This window comes from Microtus ochrogaster, chromosome 7 (genome assembly GCF_000317375.1).
Source record: "Microtus ochrogaster isolate Prairie Vole_2 chromosome 7, MicOch1.0, whole genome shotgun sequence".
In the NCBI taxonomy this organism is placed as follows: Eukaryota; Metazoa; Chordata; class Mammalia; order Rodentia; family Cricetidae; genus Microtus; species Microtus ochrogaster.
This window is the reverse complement of record NC_022014.1, coordinates 38,698,447-38,717,075: the sequence shown is the minus strand read 5'-3', so window position 1 is coordinate 38,717,075 and position 18,629 is coordinate 38,698,447. Positions and strand designations below refer to the sequence as shown.

The 18,629-nt window shown below is 48.9% G+C and overlaps 1 protein-coding gene across 1 annotated transcript in view; it reads left to right on the top strand.

The window, feature by feature from the left end:
- Positions 1–6,857, top strand: part of Nt5m (5',3'-nucleotidase, mitochondrial) — a 21,475-nt gene extending 14,618 nt beyond the window's left edge. The window contains exons 4-5 of the mRNA XM_005349961.3: positions 5,056–5,170; positions 6,217–6,857. Coding sequence (XP_005350018.1) covers positions 5,056–5,170; positions 6,217–6,359 — 258 coding nt within the window. The 3' untranslated portion in view covers positions 6,360–6,857. The remainder of the gene's footprint in view (positions 1–5,055; positions 5,171–6,216) is intronic.
- Positions 6,858–18,629: the final 11,772 nt, after the last annotated feature.

Genomic DNA, 18,629 nt, shown 5'->3' with positions numbered 1-18,629 from the left:
GTAGACCAGGCTGGTCTCGAACTCACAGAGATCCACCTGCCTCTGCCTCCCGAGTGCTGGGATTAAAGGCATGCGCCACCACTGCCCGGCTCAGCCTGATTTCTTACAGAACTCAGGTACCAGAGGTCATACCACCTACAGTGGCCTGGGCCCTTCCTCATCAATCACTAGTTAAGAAAATGCTCTAAAGGCTTGCCTACATCTGATCCTGTGGAGGCATTTTCTCAACTGAGGTTTCTTCCTCTCAGATGGCCATAGTTTTTGTCAAATTAGTATAAAACTAGCTAGTACAAGGATGCTGTCACAGTCTCTGTGAGTTCATCTGTGCATTGGCCCTGTCATGTCTTGGAGACACCGTTTCTTTGAAGTTGTCTACCACCTCTGGGTCTTAAAATCTTTCATCTTCTTCTTCAGTGTAGATCCCTGAGTCTTGAAAGGAGGAGTTGGATAAAGACATCCCATTGAGTGCTCAAAGGTCTCTGTCTCTGCACATTTTCTGTTTTTAGGTCTCTATGTTAATTACTGTCTACTCTAAGAAGAAGCTTCTCCACTTGGGTTGAGAAGGGCATCAGTCTACGGGGTTTAGCTATGTGTGATTAGGAGTTGTTTATTGTTGTGTTGTTCATTTAGCAGAATAATTGCAGTAGATTCCTTAGGGCCCATGACCTATCTAGCCTCAAGTTCTTGGCCTCACTAACCATCTTGGGTATGGGTCCTATCTCATGGAGCTGACCTTATAGCCCATCAAAAGCTGGTTGGTTTCTTCTATAACATTTGTGCCAGTATGGCCCCAGTGGTATAGCTTTTAGGATCTGTAGCTGGGTGAGACTGATGATTACGCTTCTCCTTAGGGATTAAGTATATTACCTTCTAGCACTATAAACACACTCGTCAGTAGCAGTGAAGCTTCTAGTTGAACACCAGCTTCATTTCTCTGTTTGATGATATATGTGTGTGATGTCTTCAGCAATAGGGCCTTACCGTCAGGATTTCCTAATACTAACCCTGACATATGTACAGCTGGTGAAGACCTTTTTCCATTCTGTAGGCCATCTGTTTGCTTGATTGATGGTGTCCTTTGCTTCCAGAAACTTTTTATCTTTTAACTGAGTTATTTATTTTCTTGATGACCAGCTTTTTGAATACTTATATATTGTAGACATTAGCCCTCTAGTGGATGTGAAGTTGGTAGAAACCTTTTCCCATTCTGTAACCTGCCACTTTGTCTGAATGATGGTGTCCTTTGCCGTATAGAAGCTTTTCAGTTCACAAGGTCCCATTTATTAATTGTTGATCTTAGTGCCTGTGCTAATGGTGTTCTGTTCAGAAAGTCTTTTCCTGTGCCAACGAGTTCAAGCCTATTCCCTACCTTCTCTTCTATAAGATCCAGGGTGTCTGGCCTTATGCTGATGTCCTTGAAGCAGTTGGATTGGAATTTTGTGCAGGGTGCTAGAGATATGGATCTATTTTTATTCTTCTACAGGCAGCTTTCCAGATTTAACTATTTGTTTGTTTGTTTGTTTTATTCTTTCGTTTTTTTTTGAGACACGGTTTCTCTGTGTAGCTTTGGAGCCTCTCCTGGAACTCATTCTGTAGACTAGGCTGGCCTCAAATTCACATAGATCCACCTACCTCTGCCTTTCAAGTGCTGGGATTAAAGATGTGTGCCATTACTGCTTGGCAGCTATTTCTGAAACATAGAAATTTTATACTTTTCGCTGTAGTATGCAGGTTATGATCCACTTTTGATTAATTTTTTACATGGAGGGGAATTAGCGAAGGTAAAGGCTCTGCTTTGTCTTACAGGTGTATGGTTCTAGTTATTTCTCTCCTAGGGAGGCAGTCTGGGCTTTTTTATTCCCTGGTCTCATTCTGACATTCTGAATGGGTTCACTAATCCATATCTCTCTTGTACTGTCTTGAATACTAGCATTTCATAGTAATTTCAAAGCAGCCAAATTTTCCAACATTATTCTTTAAGTAATTTTTAAACTATAAAATTAAACTATAGTTATAGTCAGGTATGGTGGGCATGTGCCTTTAATTCTATCACTCAGAAGATAGAGGTAGACAGATCTGTAGACCAGGCTGACCTTGAACTCATAGAGGTCCACCTGCCTCTGCATCCACACACAATCTTCCCATCCATGTGATAGAAGGTGCTTGCATTAGTCAGGGGTCTCCAGAGGAACAGCACTGATAGAATGAATATCCACTTATGGGATTTATTAGAGTGGCTCACAGGCTGTGGTCCAGCTAGTCCAACGGTGGCTGTCTACTGATGGAGAACCCAAGAGTCCAGTAGTTGTTCAGTTCACAAGGCTGGTGTCTCAGCTGGTCTTCATTGATCTGGAATTCGGAAGAAGTAGGCTCTAATGTCAGGGAAGGAATGGACTTGCCGGCAAGATCAAGAGAAAGCAAGCAACGAGAGCAAGCTTCCTTCTTCCATGTCCTTCATACAGGCTACCAGCCGAAGGTGCAGCCCAGATTAAAGGTGGATCTTCCCACCTCAAGAGATCTGGATTAAAGGTGGGCTTTTTTGCTTTAAATGACTTAATTAAGAAAATTTCCTCACAGGTGTACTCAGCTGCTGGGTTTTAGTTAGAGGTCATCAGAATCCCAGAAGAACAGCCATCTCAATGCTCTAGTTACCACACATGGACCAGGCAGCTGTCCAGGGATGAGCAAGGCTCAGAAGCAGAGCAGTAGCATGCCCGTTTAGAAGGGGTAGCTCTGACTGTCCCGGCCGCAGTCCAGGTGGCTCAGGCAGGGGCCGGAGCGCTCCTCCAGATACAGGCAGGAGAGTGCAGTGGTGGGATCCATCCTCGTTGATATCTGTACAGAGTCCACAAACCACGGCACTATTTCCTTTGTGCAGCTGCTCCTCGGCTTGTAGACAAGGCCACACCAGAGACAAGAGCTCCAGAGACCGGGTCACAGGACTGGGTTCTTGTGGTTTGATGCTGAGGCTGCACCCAAGCCCATGATTATCACCCACAGGGGTGCTGGCCCTGGTGAATTGGAATTAACAAAGGGAATAAAACTTCCCAGCTCTGTGATTTGTTCATGAAACATGGTGCTCAGGGCCCAGACCCTGTCCTGCCTCAGAACCCTGGCGCCACTAAGCCCGAGCTGTATTAGTTGTGGAAGAAGCCCAGGAGTCTCCCTGGTTCTTTAGTGTGCCTAGTACAGTCAGGCCAAGGGCTGCAGGAGTGGGAAGGATGTCTGCACTCAGGTTGCCATGAGGGTAAGAAGGCAATGGGCATGAAGTACACTTACATGAGCAGCCCTTGATTGTCTTCCAGTCTTGCCTCTGTGTCACCTCCATGTCAACACCAGGGTCGCCTGTGTCTTCTCTGTGACTTGACCCCACTCAGGGAGGCATCCCAGGGATTCAGCCCATCCACTCCCCCTCCGCCTGGGGCACTGGCCTCACCCGGCTAAGTTCCTTTATGAGCCTAATGGGAGCCTGTGGGAATCTGTCTGGGAAGATGGCCGGTAGGGCCTGCAGGGCCTTACTGAAGGCTTGGCCATGAAGCCTTTCCAGTTGGAGTGACCTCAGACAGTCTGTCCAGAAAGGACTGTTTCTCCTTCATTGGACATTTGGACAGGTGTCTGAAGAACTACCGTCCCTGTCCTAAAGGGTGCCAGCGGCTACTGAGGCAGATTGCAGGGATACAGATAATGTGACCACAGTTGTGCCCATTGACTGGAGGGATGAGGAGTGTGGAGGTGAAGCAGAGGGGGACAGTTGTAGGAACTTGCTGTGTCAGGGGAGAAGCGTGCCTGAAAAGTGTGTGTGAGTGTCTTGTCCTGTTGGTGCATGGTGCATGCGTGTGTGTGGTTAAAGACCTGAAGAGAGAGAACTGTCTGAAAATGAAGGTTACATTGTGAGGCCTGGGGGTGCACATGGAACACGGCAGGGCCATGCAGCGCTCTCTTTAGGCTGTGCTCTGTTCTCCAAGTCCTTCCTGTGCTAGAGGTCACTTGGGGCGCCATATGTAGTCTGCTCATATGTCTGCCCAAGTCACATGGACCACAGCCAGGACTAAACGGACCTGCCCGAGGCTTTGCTGCAGTGGCTACACAGCCCTTGGGAGGTCATCCCATGTGAGCCAATAGCACGCTTACAGCCATCTTCTAACCTCTGACTGCTGTTGGTTCTCACGGTGGGGCCAGATGAATCAGGCAAAGGTTCCTGTTTCCTTCTGCTGGAAGCTGCCCTGACTAAAGTCCATACCTGTCTTGGTCTTGGTCTATGAGCAGATCAAGGAAGATTTAGAAGGGTAACCAGATGGTTAGATGCAGCTACAGTCTGGGCAGAGTGGCACAACTGTGAACCTCAGGTCCAGGGCCACTCATCCCTCTTCTGGTTCTCCCAACATGGCTACTCAGGCCTTGTCTGCTGCTAGCCTCACACTAGTGTGGCGAAGGAGGGAAGGCTGTTTTCCCTGTTCCCAGAGTATCTTAGGAAAGAGAGGTAGTCCAGAGCCCCACCATGGCGAAGGCAGTGTGGCCTGCCAGATTGCACAGTGTTCTGTCAGTGGTAGCTGTTCCCGTGGTCTGATAGTTGTTCCTGTCTGTCAGTCCTGCAGACACCTGCACTCTGTGTGCCTGGGACATCGGCCGTCTGTAGCACCCCTCTGCACTGATGTGACTCAACCCCCCCCCCCAGTATCAAATCATGCATGGTTTGAATCCACCTGTCTCTGCCTTTATTCCCAGCAGAGACATTGGGCAGATCTGCTGGTTATTTCTCTTGTGAGTCGGCCGCCTCAGGAAGTCACTAAGCCCCAGGACACAGTGGCAGCCAGCATGACTAACCTCTGATAGAGTGCTGAGAGCATTCTGTGCCGCTCTGGAGCTGTCAGGTCTGGGTCTGAGTCGTGACCCTTCTGTAGTCTCCCGAAAGAGTGTGCAGGTACACAGCTCCCAAGTGACAAATTCCTGGGCGCAGAGCTGCCCAAGCTGGCCCTCTGTATTAGCTTCCTTCCCTTCAGAGTGCTGGGTTCTAGGTTGAGCTCTGTCTGATGTCATCTCCTCTGCTACCTCCAGTACGCCTGGGTGGAGAAGCACTTCGGCCCTGACTTTCTGGAACAGATTGTGTTGACCAGAGACAAGACCGTGGTCTCTGCAGACCTTCTCATAGATGACCGGCCGGACATCACAGGCAAGTAGTCTCTGGCCGGGGGAAGCTGGGTAGCCCTAGTTGCCTTTTCCCTTCTCCCACATACCTCCTCCGGGGGTCTCCTCATCTCACATACCCCTTTACCAGGTGTTTAGCAGCACCCAGTCAGGGGCTTCTTCCTGTTGGAAAGGCCTGCCTGTACCCTAGGGACAGGGGGCTACTGGAAGCCAGAATGTCTGTGCCTCTACCCAGACTTAGTTCGCTCCGTTGATTCTCCTGAGTGAAGAACCCAGCTTTGGTTTCAAAACTTTGTGTTTAGTAACTCCCTGCCCCCTCTTCCCCTCAGGTAGCGCAGGCAAGTCTGTTACATAACAGGAAATCACAGTATGCTCCATGGCTGCCAGTGGCTTGGGCAGTGCATTTGTTCTTTTTTCGGCTCCAGCTAATGACCCCTTCCCAGAAAACAAGCAAGCCGCTAGCTTGGCTCACTTAACTGACGCGGTAGGGTGGAGGGAGGGCTTTGGGCGTGGTGGGATTTGGGAGTTCCATTAGTCAGCCTACACTGTTTTGTGCCTCCTGGATGTCTTCTGCCTTGTTTTGCCGCACTGTGGGCAAGCTGTTTCCTCCTAGTAGTTCTTTGGAGTTGCAGGTAACAGCTTGTTCTGGACACATTGGTAGGAAAACAGTTTCTTCCCCCGCAAAGTCTTCCAGAAGCTTAGGGCAACATGACCCATGGGCTTCAGCCACAGGAACCAGTAGGTCGTCACTTCAAAGAGGTTGCGGCGCAGTATGGAAGGAGATTGGTACTAGTAACTGCGGGGCACACAGTCCTGGGCTTCCCAATTTAGGTGGTTGGCCAGGCCGAGCAGTGATGACAGCCCTGTCAGCCACCTCATGTGGCCCGCTTCCTGTGCGTTGCACGGAGCACCTTGTGCACGGCGCCTTGTTTTACCCTCATGCCTTTTGTAGGGCAGGCTAAGAGCATCCCTTTGCAGACAGAGAAACTGAGTCAGGAGAGGCACGGCACTTACTGATAGGGCTCATGACTGATCCCAGGCTTTGCACTGAGGCCCTGTTTCCCCCAACAGGGGCTGAGCCACATCCCAGCTGGGAGCATATCCTCTTCACCTCCTGCCACAATCATCACCTGCAGCTGAAGCCCCCTCGCCGGAGGCTGCACTCGTGGGCAGATGACTGGAAGGCCATCTTGGACAGCAAGCGGCCCCGCTGAGGGCTGCACTGCGGCTCTCTCGTGGTCCAGTGTGGGGCTCGCAGCTCATGACTGGACAGCAAGCAGTTTGCTGAGGGCTGTGCTGCAGCTCCCTGGCATTTCCTGGAGGACCCAATGGATCCTTGATCAAGACAACCTCTCGACACACTCCCCTTCCTCTCCTGGCCCAGTCTTTCACCTGATCTTGGGGCAGGGCTGGGAGAAAGGCATTTGCTCTCGGGCAACTTGGCCTAGCCTCAGGCAGGGGCCATGCCACTGCCTTCCACTGCTTATAATAGGGTGTTCTCTAAGGAACGGAGGGGCCCTGGTTCAGGATCTGTGGCCTTTGCAAGGTAAAGAGTGCCAGGGGCAGATGACAGAGGGTCCCCTGGTAGACACATGCCCTTCCAACTCTAACATGGTACCTTGTCCAACTTGCCCACTTAGTCTGTTCTCTCTCCTCCTGGTGTTCAGTGGCCACCAGGCTCTCTTGGAGGCCAACAGTGACCCTGCCTATGGCTAGTGCTGTGGTCTCTTTCTCTGGTGTCTCTAGATCCTATTCACGGCCCAGCGAGGAGCCAGCAGGCTTGATCATTTGTTGACCATGTGAGAAACAAATGCCATTCACATGTAGCTGCGGCCTTCTCTAGCACCTGCCCCAGAATGATCTCGTGTCCACCGGCCTGTGATGTATGCATCTGGGAGTCCCCCATGGACAAACAGAGGTGGTTCATAGCTCTCCTTTGTGGTCCTCACGTGGTACCACATGGGCGCAAGGGCGAAATGGCCTCAATGGCGGCACAGCTGGCAGCCTGATGGTTCCTTTTGGTCTCATTCGTCTGAGGGAGGCCCTGTTTCCCTCAAGCCCAGTACCTCACACAGTTCTCCTAACCCTGAGTCAGGCACAGGGCCTTCTCTATGCTTTCCTCAAGGCCAAGTTTCCATAGGCCTAGAAGCTGTTGTCACAGCCTCAGCACGTGTTCCTTTTGGGCTGGGTCCTTGGGAGGTGACACTTGAACCAACTGCCCCCCCCCCTTTGAGAATTTTAGAAACGGTGCCATTGGAGACCAGCTGCATCCTCGGAACCCTTACCAGAGATGGGCTGGAGACCAGCTGCATCCTCAGAACCCTTACCAGAGATGGGCTGGAGACCAGCTGCATCCTCGGAACCCTTACCAGAGATTGGCTGGAGACCAGCTGCATCCTCGGAACCCTTACCTGAGATGGGCATGATGACATGCACCTGTTTTCTCAGCACTTAGGTTGGCACAGGAGTGTTGCTGTGGGTTCAAGACCAGTTAGGGTTGCATAGCAAAGCCCTGTCTAAAAACATTAAAAACCAGGACCCCAGTTTGTTTCCTGGCCTTCATACTACGCCTTCAGCACCTGTGGCAGGTGATCTTCTGACTGCCTAGGAACCGGGCTAGGTAGACAAAAAAATGTGGGCGACAACCCTGCTTTCAGAGCTGGGGCCAGGAATTCCATTTCCCATTTTTTGTCTTAAGAGCTCATTTCTGTCACCCAGGCTAGGTAGGGAGGTCCTGGACATCCACCACCCAGTCTGGAGAAGGATGCCCCAGAAACCCACTGCTTGAGCCCCTCTTGACTTGGCCTTATGTAGCTTTCCATAGTACCTCCCCACTGTTATCCCTCGGGCTGGTTGGGGGCCCTGCCAGTGCCGTGCCGGAAACGTGGCAGTTGTGTCTCTCGATCCTGGAACTCTGGCTCAGGCAGGGCAGCTTCTGGTGATGCCTTGACCTGGGGGCCTGGAAGAAAGCCAGTCCCTGGAGTGTGGGCTCTGTGCCTGCTCCAGAGACCCTGTGTTATCTGACGTAAGATCTCACTCCCGCACTCCATCTATGCAGGACCAGGAAACAGTGTGATAAACGAGGTGGGTGAACTTGTTCCTGTGACTCCTGCTGGCTGGGCCCGGCTCTCTCTTTCCTGTCAGCCATACGGCCTGCTTTCCCGTGATCCTTATGCTGCCAAACGCCAAGTCTCCTCTTAGAGTGACCTGGGCGGTCTGGAGCCTTGCAGCCTCCAGCTGTTGCAGTGAGGGAATTCTCTTTGCCTGTGACCTTCAGTGACAGGTTGGGGATGGTCTGTCATGTACCTCCTAAGTACCTGAGCTTTGCCAAGTCAGAGGTCACAGCAACAAATGAGGCTCACTCAGCCCTGCCTTGAAAATACTGTGTGTGATTCTAGTTCAGGGAACAGAAACCAGGGCCGCTCGTTGCTATCCAGAGTCTGCCCCGCCAATGACAGACAACCCTGCTGTCTTAGGTAAGGGTACTCGTGCTATGATGAAACACCATGACCAAAAAGAAAGTTGGGGAGGAAAGTATTTATTTGACTTATTCTTCCAAGTGTAGTCAGTCCATCACTGAGGGAAATCAGGACAGGAACTCAAACAGGGCAGGAACCTGGAGGCAGGAGCTGATGCAGAGGCCATGGAGGGGTGCTGTTTACTATCTTGCTCAGCCTGCTTCCTCATCTACCCTGGGACGGCACCAACCACAATGGGCCAGCCCTCCCCCATCAATTACTAAGAAAACGCCCTACAGCCAGATCTTATGGAGGCCTTTTCTCAATGGAGCTTCCCTCCTTTCATATAGCTCTATCTTGTGTCAAGTTGACATAAAACTAGCTACCACAACTGACCCCTTGTCAACTGGACACACAAATCACTGTTAAGCCACAGCCTTCCCTTCCTTCTTCATCCCCAAGATCACACATTAATATGGATCTCACAATATAAAATATTTCAAACTTAAAAGCCCCACTGCCTCACAGTTTTGAACATTTATAATATCCAAAGTCTCAACCATGGACTCCTATAAAATAAAAAATAAGTTATTCTTTTTTTTTCTACGTCAAGAAGTAAGAGCCAGGGCATAGTCATAATCTAAACAAAGCAAAACAAAACTCCAGCTTTAAAAACTCGGTATCTAATGTCTGGGATCCACTCATGGTCTTCTGGGCTCCTCCAAAGGGCTTGGGTCACTTCTCCAGCTCCGCCCTCTGCCGTACACACAGCTCTTCTTCTGGGCTCCTGCTGGTGATCACCCTGTGGTACTCACATCTCCGAAATGCTGGGGTCTTCTGCTGCAACTGGGCCGCACTTTCACCAATAGCCTCTCCTGGGCTCTCTTCATGGTGCCAAGCCTCACCTTTCTCCATGACCCCTTCAATCCTGAGGCTTCCACTGGTACCCCAGCTGCACCGTCACCAGTGGCCTCTCCTGGTCATCACAGTGCCAAGCTTCAGCTACTCTCCATGACCCCTTCATTTCTTCAGAACCAGTAGCATTTGGGAGACTCTTACACAGGACCCAGTCTGGCTGCCAGCACAGAGCCCAACCCTGGCCACCTCTGGAACAGAGAGAGCTTCTGTGTGCTAACTCTGAGGAAATACTTCCCAGAAGACTTCACCCAGGCGACACTGGTCTCTTCTCAATCACTGCTAATTTCTTATCTCCAGCTGGCCAGCACTGATTGTCCTGGCAAAAGGAAGGGTTCTCTTTAGTGCTTCTGGGTCTCTTGTTAATTAGAGCTGATTCTTCAGCCCCTGCTGACCAGACACTGCAGATTCCTCACACAAGGGCTGGCTCTGCTGGATGCTCAGCCATATGGGTGTCCTAGGAAGGGAATGAGATTGTATTAGTCAGGGTTTTCTAGAGAAACAGAATGGAGAGAATGAATATATATTGCAAGGGGATTTATCAGAGTAGCCCACAGACCGTGTCCATCTTGTCCAGGAATCGGATAGTGTTGGGGGGTAATCACCAGTGAAGACTGCTCAGACTTGGCTTTAAGTCAATTGAAAGTCTTCGTTAGCCTACTGGAAACTACACCTTGTGTTCAGGGTTCTAGTGTAGCCTCAGCCTTTCTCAGGGTGAGCTTTGAAGAACAAAAGCCGTGTTCTGGGCTGACATACTTAAGCTAATGAGAATAGCTAGCCAGGGGTGGAACTACAGAAGCCAGAAAGCAAAGTTAGTGCATTTAAAGACTTCCTCAGAACTATATGGACTTGGATGGACGAGAGCTATGTTTTAGTTTTGGCTGGTGGTGCTGTCTACATGCTGAATTTTACAGCCTGAATAGCACTTAGTTGTGCTAACGTCTGGGGGTCTACTAATGTCTGGAGCCTTGTTACAATAGTTGTTCAGTCCACGAGGCTGAATGTCTCAGGTAGCCTTTAGCATATGGTTGGAATCCCAAAGAAGTAGCTTCTAATACCAGTGTAGGATGGTCACGCAGCAGAATATATATGTGCTTGCTGGTGAGTGAGGGTAAGCACACAATGAGTTTCCCTTCCATTGTCCTTGTATATAGGCAGTCATCAGAGGGCGTGACTCAGATTTAGGGTGGGTCTTCAAATGATCCAGTCAAGAAGGATCTCTCAGAGGTGTGCCCAGCTAGGATTTAGTTGATTCCAGATGTAGTATGTTGACAACCAAGATTGAACATCACAATTCCACCCACTGTAAACCTGACACACCATCATGTCTCCTTACAGCTTGCTTAATTTCCCAATGAAAATGATAGTGAGGTTGTTTTACACCTGACGTGGTATAACTACCCCACGTACAACCGCAAATGCAGTATATGTTTAGAATAGGTGACAGTGTCCCTTGAGGAATAGTCTTATAGTGTCTCATAGCTTAAGTATGATAAATCTCAGGTGATGTTATCTGATAAAGAAATTGAGGAAAGTACACACACACCCCCGCATACACACGTATATCAAGTCCCATATACCCTCATTCTGCAGCTGCCACACGGCCTTAGCTGGTATTTATAACTGTCTTCTTCTGTCCACTCTGTATTTCCTCCACCCTCAGCAAGCCCCTCTTTCTGGAAGAGTGACCCATACCCTCATTCCTGAAGGGTCTGGACCCTTTGCCATCCTGGTGCGTTTGGGTTTTTGTATTTTCCCACTGACTTCAGCCACACGACACAGAGGCACCAAGAGATGCCCTAAAGCAGCTGTTCTCAACCCGTGGGGTGCGGCTCCTTTGGGCGGCAAATGACCCTTTCATGGTGGTTGCCTAAGGCCATTGGAAAACACAGATATTTACTTTATGATTCATAACAGTAGCAAAATTACGGTTATAAAGCAGCAACGAAAATAATTTTATGGTTGGGAGTCTCCACGACATGAGGAACTGTATCAAAGCGTTGCAGCTTTGGGAAGTTGAGAACCACTGCCCTAAAGGATCTCCTGCACTCCAGACACGATCTTTTTACCTCTATCATGGAGAAGTAATCCAATTTCTCCATGGTAATCTGAATCAATCACTCTTCCTAAAACTCTTACTCCTTTCTTAGCTTGTTGGCTTAAGGGCATCAGAAGCCCAAAGTGGCCCAGAGGAAGTCTGAGCTTCCAGTTCAAGGGCCTGTTTGTTGTTTCTCCTCATAGGAGAGCTCCCTTTGTGGAATCAAACCTTTAAGGCTAGCAGAACTTACAGTCACAGGAACAGGCAAGCAAAAATGTTCTCAGTCACTAAGGGTGTTAATGAGTGATACCATCCCCTTTCCCACCCCTTGATTCCTGGACCCCTGGATCCTGGCTATGGGAGAAATCGTACCATTTATTGGGCACCGATTCAAAGCATATAGTGTCTTCTAGAGAACTCTACCCAGGCCACCTAATTGGCTCTGTAACTGTGTCTTCAAAAGGTCATCCCATTGTTCTGTCAGGCCAATGGCATCGGGATGTGAGGAACATAGTAACACCAGTGGATCCTGTGTCATGGGCCCACTGGCTGTTGTCCTTCTTTGGCTGTGATGTGAGTTCCTTGGTCAGAAACAATAGTGTGTGGACCACCATGACAGTGGGTAAGGCATTCTGTCTGTCCACAAACGGTAGTTTTGGCAGAAGCATTATGTACAAGAAAGGCAAATCCATATGCAGAATAAGTATCTACTCTTGTAAGGCAAAAACCTTGACTGTTCACAAAGAAAGGGGGCCAGTGTAGCCAACCTGCCGCCAGGTCGCTGGTTAGTCTCCACCGGGAATGGTACCATGCCAGGGCTCAGTGTTGGTCTCTGCTGTTGTGGTACCTGCATAACATGCAGAACATCAGTAAACCAGGCTCTAGTCTTCTCTTCACCAGGCCGTAGGTGCATGCTTGGGAACAGACAGCATTGTCATGGGAATAGGGACTATAGGCGTCTGGGCAGCTTAGTTACGTAACTTGCTTGTACCCTCAAGTCCTGCCCAGGCCCGATGGTGTATATACCACCTCTACTTGATAACAGAGTGACTTCAGTGCGCATCCTACTTTATGGCTTGATGGTTCAGGAAACAGCTTTAATCTGACTTGGGAGGCAGAGACAGGTGGATCCGAGTTCAAGGCCAGCCTGATCTACAGAGTAGGACAGCAAAGGCTACACAGAGAAACCCTGACTTGAAATTTTTTTTTTTAAAAAGTCACAAAGCTGGTGGGGGAGGGTCAGGGAAGGGAAAGTAAGTGCTGGCTGTCCCAAAAGAACAGGAGGCAGAAACTACTGGTAACCCATACTTGCCTCACAGGATGGGAAATAAATCCAACCAAAATTCAAGGCCCTTCTACCTCAGTAAAATTCTTAGGAGTCCTGTGGTATGGGGTGTACAGAGATGTACCTCCCAAGGGGAAGGGGAAGCTTTTGCACCTGGCCCATCACCAAGAAAGTAGCACAGGCCTGAGTGGGCCTACCTGGGATTCTGGAGATAGGACATTCTTCACTTGTGGGCCTGTTACTCAGGCCTGTACACAGGAAGCTGCTAGCTTTGAGTGGAGCTTTGACCAGGAGAAGACTCTTCAACAAGTACAGGTCACTGTGCAGGCTACTTTGACCAGGAGAAGACTCTTCAACAAGTACAGATCGCTGTGCAGGCTACCACACCACTTGGACTGTGTGACCCAGCAGACCTCATGATACTTGAGGTGTCAGTGGCAGACAGAGATGCTGTTTGCATGGAAACCATGTGTAAAATTTCTTTCCAGTGAATGTATCTGCTGTTTGGTTGAAAAATCCTTGATTAGATTGGCTTGATTAGATTGGCTTGATTGATTAGATTGGCTTGATTGATTAGATTGGCTTGATTGATTAGATTGGCTTGATTGATTAGATTGGCTTGATTGATTAGATTGGCTTGAATGTACAGACTGGAATCCACAGGTCAGCAACAACCAGGCTCCCACAGCTTCAAGAATGGCTCCTTAGGGGAGTTGTGAACTTCCATGAAAACTTAAGAATCTTTTACTGGTTCTGCTGCTGGTCAGACTACAGTGGTTTCCCACCTGTGAGTCGCAACCCCAAACTACATATCAGCTATGAATCGTATTTACATTATGTATATCCATTACGATTCGTAACAGCAGCAAAATTATAGCCATGAAGTTACAATTAAATAATTTAATTTTGTGGGTCACCACAGCATGAGGAACGAACTGTATTAAAGGGCCTTGGTACCGGGAAGGTTGAGAGCCACTCAGTGGAACAGACCTGATGGAGGAACTCCAGTTCATAGAGATGGCCACTTGATGGCACCAGAGGCCTGACTCTGGGACCTTGGAGCCTGTAGTGTCTCTGGACCAGGCCTGCCAGTCTTAGAAGTCTCATCCTGTTGTTCCCAACCACCACTTCTGAGGTATGTATCTTCTGGGCAGGGTCTGAGGACCTCAGCCACTGTTGTCTGAGCAGTGGGCTAATGCTTCACAGCTGCTCTTACCCCACTGAGAACAGCCAGGCCCTACAGCTGTCAGCCTCCAGACAGAATACCCATGGGTGTCTGCTGGGATGATACAACGAGACACGCCATACAAACCCAAGGTGGTCCTCGGCATGCGTCACTAGCAAAGGCGTCATTTCACAGGTTCCTCGTGCATGTCCTCCCAGCTCTCTGTGAAGGTTTTCTGGAACATCTGGAGGCGAACCGTTTGTTTGTCCTGCTCTGGGAGTCACCCCTGCACATGTGTGTTACACACGCCTCACCCCTGTGGCGTTTGAGTCTCTGACCTCTGACAGAGTGCAGGGCTCCTTTCTGCACAGGTTCCCCTCTAGTCTGCGGCCTCTGCTTTCCTTCCTCTGGTCCCAGGCCTGTCCCATCCCCACCCCCAGGCCCTGCCGGTGGTCTTCCTCCAGAGTCCCATCCTGCCGCTGACCTACAGTACACACGGACCCCAGGGAGATGGTGCTATGTAATGCAAGGGAGAGAGTTGGGCAGAGGATGGAGGCCCCAGTGCTTCCTGAGCGTCTGCTGTGTGCTGTGATGTCATTAGATTTCCCAAGTGACTGTGAGGCAAGGATAAGATAGCCTGGGTGTCATTTCCTGGAAACCCGTGCAGAGACAGTGGAGCCCGGGTTCGGCAGAGTGACGCTCAGCATCCCAAGGTTGTAGGCACGTGGAATCCCAGAACACAGACAAATAGGGATAAAAAGGGAGAACATGGAGCTGGGCGGTGGGGGTGCATACCTTTAATCCCAGCACTGGCAGGCATAGGCAAGTGGTTGTTGGGGAAGATTCCTTTACACTGTGTGAAGATGTGTCACTGTGGTTGGTTTCATAAAGATCTGAATGATCTTTAGCTAGGCAGGAAGAAGTTAGGTGGGACTTCTGGGGACAGAGAGCTCTGGGAGGAAGAAAGGAGGCACCAGGAGATGCAGAGCAAGCAGGATGAGCTGTATGGAGATGAGGTAATAAAGCCTGAGGCAAAAAGTGAATTAATAGAAATGGGTTAAGTTATAAGAGCTGGTTAGAAACAAGCCTGAAGTATAAGCTGAGCTTTCATAATTAGTAAGTCTCCATGTTGTTTTTTTGTCAGCTGGTGGCCCAAAGAAAAATCCATCTACAGGTGGATCTCTGAGTTTGAGGCTAGCCTGGTCTACAGAGGGAGCTCCAGAACAGCCAGGGCTGTTATAAGAGAAACCCTGTCTCAATATCAGCAAAGCAAGGGGGCTGGAAAGATGGCTCGGAGGCTAAGAGCACTGGCTGCTCTTCCAGAGGTCCTGAGTTCAATTCTCAGCAACCACATGGTGGCTCACAACCACCTGTAATTTGATCTGGTGCCCTCTTCTGGTGTGCAGGTAGAACACTGTATACATAATAAATAAATAAATCTTTAAAAAATTTACTTAACAAACCAACAAACACAGGCCTGAAGAGATGACTCAGCGGTTACATAGACTTGCCACTGGTCTTAGGGTTACTATTGCTGCGATGAATCACTATGACCAAAGCAACTTGGGGAGAAAAATGGCTCATTTGGTTCGTACTTCCACATTGTGGTCCCCTATTGAAGTGAGCCAGGGCAGGAACTCAAACAAGATAGGAACCTGGAGGCAGGAGCTGATGCAGAGGCCATGGCCATGGAGGGGTGCTGCTTACTGGCTTCTTTCTCATGGCGTGCTCAGCCTGTTTGCTCTCTCTCTCTCTCTCTCTCTCTCTCTCTCTCTCTCTCTCTTCTTGCTTTCTTTTTTCTTTGTTTCTTTTTTCTTTTCTTTGTTTCTTCCTTTCTTCCCTCCTTTCTTATAAAATCCAGGGCTACCAGCCCGGGGTGACACCACCAATAATGAGCCGGAACCTCCCCCATTAATCACTAATTAAGAAAATGCCCTACAGGCGTGCTACAGCCCAATCTTAGGGAGGCATTTTCTCCGTTGAGGCTCTTTCTTCTTCAGTGACTCTAGCTGGTGTCAAGACGACATAAAAATAGCCTTGTCACCTTGACACACAATGACATAACTATTAAGCCACAGCTTTTCTTTTCTTATTCATCTCCAAAATCTCACATTAAAAACATAAATAATTTTAAAAGTCCCACAGTCTTTAAAATTCAAACACATTAAAAATTCAGTCCCTTTAAAATATCCAGTCTCTTTCAAAATCTAAAATAGCTTTTAAAAGTTCAAAATCTCAAGCCGTGTGGTGGTGACACACCCCTTTAATCCCAGCACTCAGGAGTTCGAGGCCAGCATGGTCTACAAGAGCTAGTTCCAGGACAGGTTCTAAAGCTGCACCAAAACCCTGTCTCGAGAAACCAAAAAAAAAAAAAAAAAAAAAAAAGTTGAAATCTCTCAACTGTGGATTCTTGTAAAAATCAAATTAACTTAAATATTTTCTCACTTCAAGAGGAAAAAACCAAGGCACAGTACAATGTGAACAAAGCAAAACCAAATTTCCAACAGTATAAATACCACAATGCCCAGTGACTGGGCCCCATTCGTGATTTTTTGGGCTCCTCAAAAAGGCCTGGGTCACTTCCCTGGCTCTGCCCTCTGCAGCACACACAGCTCGTCCTCCAGGCTCTGGTTGGCTCCATTCCACTGCTGCTGCTCTTGGTGGTCACCCCATGGTACTGGCATCTCCAAAACACTGCAATTGGGCTGCACCTTCACCAACAGCCTTTCCTGGGCTCTCTTCAGGGACTCCAACCCCACCACACAGAGCCAGGCCTTAGCTGCCCTCTACCACGGTCCCTTCATGCCTTCAAAACCAGCACCACTGGAGGCTCCTTAGACTACCAAGTTCAGTTGCCAGCACGAGGTACAACTTTAGCCATTTCTGGAATACAGCTTCTGTGTGCCGACTCTCAGGGAACACTTTCCCAAAGATTTCACCCCAAGGATACTGGTCTCTTCTTAAACACCACCAGTTTCTCAGCTCCAGCTGACCAGCATAAAGCATCCCAGCAAAGCAAAGGTTTCAGCTCAGGGACTCTGGTCTCCTGTGAATCACAGCTGATGCTTCAGCCCCAGCTGACCAGAACCACAGTGTCTTAATTCAAAACAACAAATAACCCCGATAGAGCCTTTAAACTTCCTTCTGAAATTTACCAAGCCAGGCCTCCATTTCTGCATTGCTGGCACTATTTTTATCTTCTAAGCTCCTACAGAACAGTCCACTAAGATATCAACACTCAATAACTTTCCTAGTCTAAAGTTCTGAAGTCCCTCCATAATCCTCCCCCAAATACACAGTCAGGTCTCTCCCAACAACCCCACTCATGGTACCAACATCTGTGTTAGTTAAGGTTCTCTAGAGTAACAGAATTTAGAGAATGAATCTCTTGATATGTAGAGAAAGGGATTAATTCAAACAACTTACAGGCTATTGTCCAGCTAATCCAAGAATGACTGCCTATAGACAGGGGCCACGAATCCAGTAGCTGTTTGGTTCACAGAGCTGGATGTCTCAGCTAGTCTTCAGTGTATGTCAAATCAAGAAGAAGCAGGCTCAGGCCAGTAAAGAAATTAACTTGCTAATGAAGGTGATAGCAAGCAGGCAGAGAGAGAGAGAGAGAGACAGAGACAGAGACAGAGACAGACAGAGAGAGAGAGAGACAGAGAGACAGAGAGAGAGAGACAGAGAAAGAGAGAGACAGAGAGAGACAGACAGACAGAGACAGAGAGACACACACAGAGAGAGAGACAGACAGAGAGAGGGGGGGAGAGAGAGAGAGAGACAGAGAGACAGAGAGAGAGAGAGAGACAGAGAGAGAGACAGAGAAAGAGAGAGACAGAGAGAGACAGACAGACAGAGACAGAGAGACACAGAGAGAGAGAGACAGACAGAGAGAGGGGGAGAGAGAGAGAGAGAGAGAGAGAGAGAGAGAGGAGAGAGGAGGGCTTTCTTTTTTTCATGACCTTTATATAGGCTGCCAACAGAAGGTGTAGTCCAGATTAAAGATGGATCTTCCCCCTCAAAAGATGAGGATTAAAGGTTCATCTTCCCACCTCTAAGAACCAGATTAGAAGTGGTTCTTCCCACTTCAAAGGATTTAATTAAGATAGGTATGCCCAGTCGCTTGGGTTTTAGTTAATTTCCAGATGTAGTCAAATTGACAACCAAGAATGTCCGCCATAACACTCCTGCACAAGACCCAGGTTCAGTTCCCATCACCCACACCAGACAGCCCATCACACAACTACCTGTAACTCCGGTTTCAGGAGACACAATGACCTTTTCAGGTACCTGCATGTACATGGTATATATGCAGACAAGCAGGCACACACACACACAGGGAGAGACAAACAACCTACCCTCAGCCTCAGCCTCCCCCAACCATCCCAAATTCCTTAAAAAGTACATAGATATGTTAAATTCACAATCATGTTTGAAGACAAGAAAGCTGATAAGCTAGCAATGCTAACAAAGATGTGTTGACAGGAGAGGGGCTGGGACCACAGAGGGAGAGGACTGGGGGAAAGGGGGTCTGCTACAAATGAGGGACCCCATGCTCCAGGGTCGGTTTGGCCATCAAGAGGGCCTGGCAGGAGGCCTGTGCTAACTTTTGTTATTGTT